The sequence below is a fragment of the Myotis brandtii genome, unplaced genomic scaffold, assembly GCF_000412655.1.
Source record: "Myotis brandtii unplaced genomic scaffold, ASM41265v1 scaffold1083, whole genome shotgun sequence".
Classification (NCBI taxonomy): domain Eukaryota; kingdom Metazoa; phylum Chordata; class Mammalia; order Chiroptera; family Vespertilionidae; genus Myotis; species Myotis brandtii.
In genome coordinates this window covers 53,775-57,686 of record NW_005353685.1, presented here as the reverse complement: position 1 = coordinate 57,686, position 3,912 = coordinate 53,775, and the positions used below count along the sequence as shown (strand labels likewise).

General features: G+C 50.5%; 1 protein-coding gene across 1 annotated transcript; it reads right to left on the bottom strand.

Annotated features, from left to right (window-relative positions):
• Nucleotides 1–335: 335 nt before the first annotated feature.
• LOC102251447 (transmembrane 9 superfamily member 4-like) lies at nt 336–3,387 on the bottom strand. The gene is given in 3 exon segments (XM_014542572.1): nt 336–2,092; nt 2,263–2,956; nt 2,959–3,387. Coding segments are annotated over 3 exon segments (1,929 nt in total). The 5' UTR covers nt 3,383–3,387; the 3' UTR covers nt 336–1,281.
• Nucleotides 3,388–3,912: the final 525 nt, after the last annotated feature.

Genomic DNA, 3,912 nt, shown 5'->3' with positions numbered 1-3,912 from the left:
TGGGTGGGCAGTGAGGGTGGAGGGAAGACTTGGCCCCAAGAGTGGGTGTTGATAAAAGAGCCAGACCTGCCATGTTAGTTACCTCTAACTTGGGGTAACTGGCTCCTTGCCTATCCCTGGGAATTGGGGAAGAAATGACAGAACTTACCTTCCATTTCCTTTTCACCAGCAGTTTTCTGGGTGTCCCTCAAAGGAGGCAAGAACTCAAATGGGAGGGGGAGGGGAATGGGTTTGGCTAAAAGAGCTGTGCATGGGCGCTAAGGCTGGGGGATGTCAGGGAGGGAATGCCTCTCCCCAGCCATCTAAAGGAAGAGAACTGAAGTCTCCAGGCCTTGTTCTGCTCGAAGTGGGGGAAGAGAGACCCCACCAGCAGCACAGTTTGCAAAGAACAGCAACCCCCTGAGGAAGGGACTGGGGAGAAATCCTAAAGGGTGAAGACCCTCAGCCCAGGCACAGACATGTGGATATACTTGGATTGGCTTTGGAAATACCTGGCCCTGGATCCAGGATTTTGTGGCACAGAAATAGTTCGCTGCAAGTCTCTTCTCTGCTCCAGCAAATTTCCACTGCTCCCTAGTACTTCTGGGGATTTCCTTATAGCAACCAAGACGGGACTTGCTCCTGGTGACAAGACGACCCCGAGGCCTGGCTAGAAGCCCTGCCTTGGGCAGCCCTGGGAGAATGCTGGAGAGGTGAGAAGAGGGAGGGAAAGTGGCTGGTAGAGGCAGGTTGGCACTGAGGATGCATGTCTGGGCTAGAGCTGTGCTTGTCACGGCATCAATGGCGAGGATGGATGGTGAGAGGCTTGGAAACCTCACTGAAGTCCCAGAAGGTCTGGTGTTTCCTTTTCCAGTTAGTCGTGGGGTGGCCAACAGCCCTGAGGAACTGAGGTGGAGACAGTGACCAAAACCCAGTGTCTCGGTGGATTTATCCATGCTGGATCCATTGTTAAAAAAACAAAAAACAAGGAAAAAACCCCTAACCAAAAATAAACTTGAACAGGTCCCAGAGTTCCTGCTGAAGGGAACTTTCTTAGTACTGAAGAAAAAAACGACCCACAAAAACGTCATCCCCCACAGAATTGGAAGAAGATGATGGAGAAAAATGCAAGATTTATCTACAGGTCCTCCCGCCCCCCACGCAGCCCTGGGATCCAGGAACACTGTGCCAGGAGTTACATTCCAAACAAGCAGGAGTTACTTTATTTTGCGTGCCTGCAGTTCCCCACGCAGGGTGGCTTCCTGTCCATGGACAGAGTGGGCATGGCTATGGTCCACCCCATCAGTCTATCTTCACAGCAGCGTAGATCTTGTGGACAACCATGTAGGCTGCATAGAAGCTGATGGTGCCCGTGAGGAGCCAGAAGGACAGGACCATGAGGGCCGTGTAGCCAAAGTAGAGGAGAGAGGGGATGAACTCGACGATGTCCAGCTTGTTAACAAAATAAAAGATGGCATAGACCAGGACGTAGAATGCAGATCCCCCGGAGACTAGGAAATTCCTCCACCACCAGCGGTAATCCTCTGCACACAGCTGAAAGTACACCATGACAATGCTGATTTGTGAGCAGGATACCACCAGGATGATGAAGACGAGGAATAGGAAGCCAAAGAGGTAATAGAACTGATTCTCCCAGATTGCACTGAAGATGAAGAAAAGCTTGATGACCATGGCACCAAAGGGCAGGATCCCAGCCATGAGAATGCCCACAAATTGGTTCATGTACCACCGCTGTTCAGGGATCTGCCAGGGAATCTGGTTGGTGCGCACAGGGTTGTCATATGGCTGCTTTCTGAAGCCGAAGTAGTAGCCCAGGTAGACGAGGGGCAGGGAGATCCCGAACCACATGCACAGCAGGGCCACCATAGTGGGGAAGGGCACCGCTCCTGATGAGTGCTTTCCCCAGATGAAGCAATTCAATACGAAACAAATGCCCAAAACCACGCCAGGGTACAGTGTCGCTGTACAGAAGGCTCCTTTCTTCCACCGATGGCCTTTTAGAGTGCGGTACAGACGGCCGGCGGAAAATCCACCGAAAACTCCCATGAACATGAAGAGGAAGCAGGCAGTGGTCATGAGAGCTCCCGGTGGGCTATCAACAGTGCTGCAAAGCTCTGATGAGGATCAAATTACCAGGGCCTGGGGTTGAGAGGACCTAGCCTTTCTGCTGGGATGGACAGCTCCATCTGGCCCAGAGATGCTGACACACCTTTTTCTCCAGGGAGAAAAGCCTACCCTTCTCTCAGACTCAGCCCATGCTGCTCTGGTGACAGCCTCCCACACCAGGCCCACTCACAGATGACGATGAGGATCATACAGAAGAGCTGAATGCCTGAGCCCAACAGGGAGCTGAGGATCATGGGGTACTGGGGTGGCCTGAAGACGTCACCGTGCGCCAACTTCCACCCAGACTCTTCCATGGTGTCTTCAATGTCATCCTCTTTGTTATAGTTGGCAATGTCCTTCCGGAGGGTCCGAATGATAATCATGCTCAGGATGCCTGATAGGAAGAAGACCACAACAACGGAGTTAATGATAGAAAACCAGTGGATCTGCACATCACTCATGGTCAGATAAGTATCCCAGCGAGAGGCCCATTTGATGTCACTTTCCTCCCAGTGTACCGAGTAGGTGAAGAACAGCTGATTTTCCTTGGTGGGATCAATTTCTTGGGGCGAGGATTTGGTACCCTCAGGCAGAGTGCATGAACTCTTCTCATCTGTTTTGAGGTCCTCCAGCCTGATGCTCTGGGGAATCACCTCGAAGCGGACGACACGGTATGTGTGCTCCTGGTCCTCTTCCAAGTCCTCTCGGTGGTAGTAAAGGATGAAGGAGAGGTGATTGTGCAGGTAGATCTTGTTCACTTCCATGAAGCCAAGCCAGTAGCCGTGTTCAAACTGCACATCTTTTTCCTCCTTCTTGTCATCACCGTCGCAGTTGGAGTAGAGCTCCAGCTGGTGGCCACAGGCAGGTTGTCCGCAATGAGGTGGACATAGTAGTCCTCCGTGATCAGCTCCGCCATGAGCCGGCTCTCTTTCACAGACAGGGTCACTGGTTTGTTGGACTCACTGCACAGAACCTCACACTTCTTTTCGCTATTCATGAGAACCTGGAAAGGGGTGTTGACAATCCGGTCCCCTCTCAGCACCTCTCCCCGATTCTCTGCCTTGTAGGTTATTTTTAAGGGCTGGCAGAGGGGCAGTGAGTAGTACTCATAAGGTAACTGGGTTCGAGAGCTGGTGAGCTTCACAGCCTTGATTTCTACAGGGTCGTTCTGGTGGAAGTTGATTGGCGCGACCCCAGGGACATAGAAGGCTCTTGTTCCACACATGAAGGAGAGAAGCAGCAGGGACCACGGCAACCAAACCATCACTGCCGCCATCTTGGATCCACGTGTCCCAAATATATATTTCTTATTACAAGTCACAATCTTGCAATTGGACATTGTGATTGTTTTATAGACTCAAAAGGCAAGAACTGGAAAAGGGTTTCAAGGGAGAATTGGGACCAAGGACCAGAAAGTCATCAAGAAATTAAGCATCATCCCTGTTGACCTCTATATTTGTCCCAAAGCTGCCCTATGGTTTTTATTTTTACGTGGCCAACATATCTTCTAAATTAACACCATTTTCGTTCATGGGAAGATTTCAAACTTAATAGACATCTCAAATTCCAAATTCTCAGGAGAGGATGATTTGCCCAGTTTTGGTCAGGTTTTCATCAGCTATGAACAAGGGACAGACTTGTATAATACAAATATGTCAGTCCAGGGTCCACTCTTGTTCTCAGAATAGAGAGGTGGCACTAGACACTCTGAATGATGTCTCCTACATGGTATCCCTCCCATCTTCCCCATCTTTTTTGTTCCCATTGCCACAATTCCTGGCTCTTCAAGCCAAGTAGACCTACCCA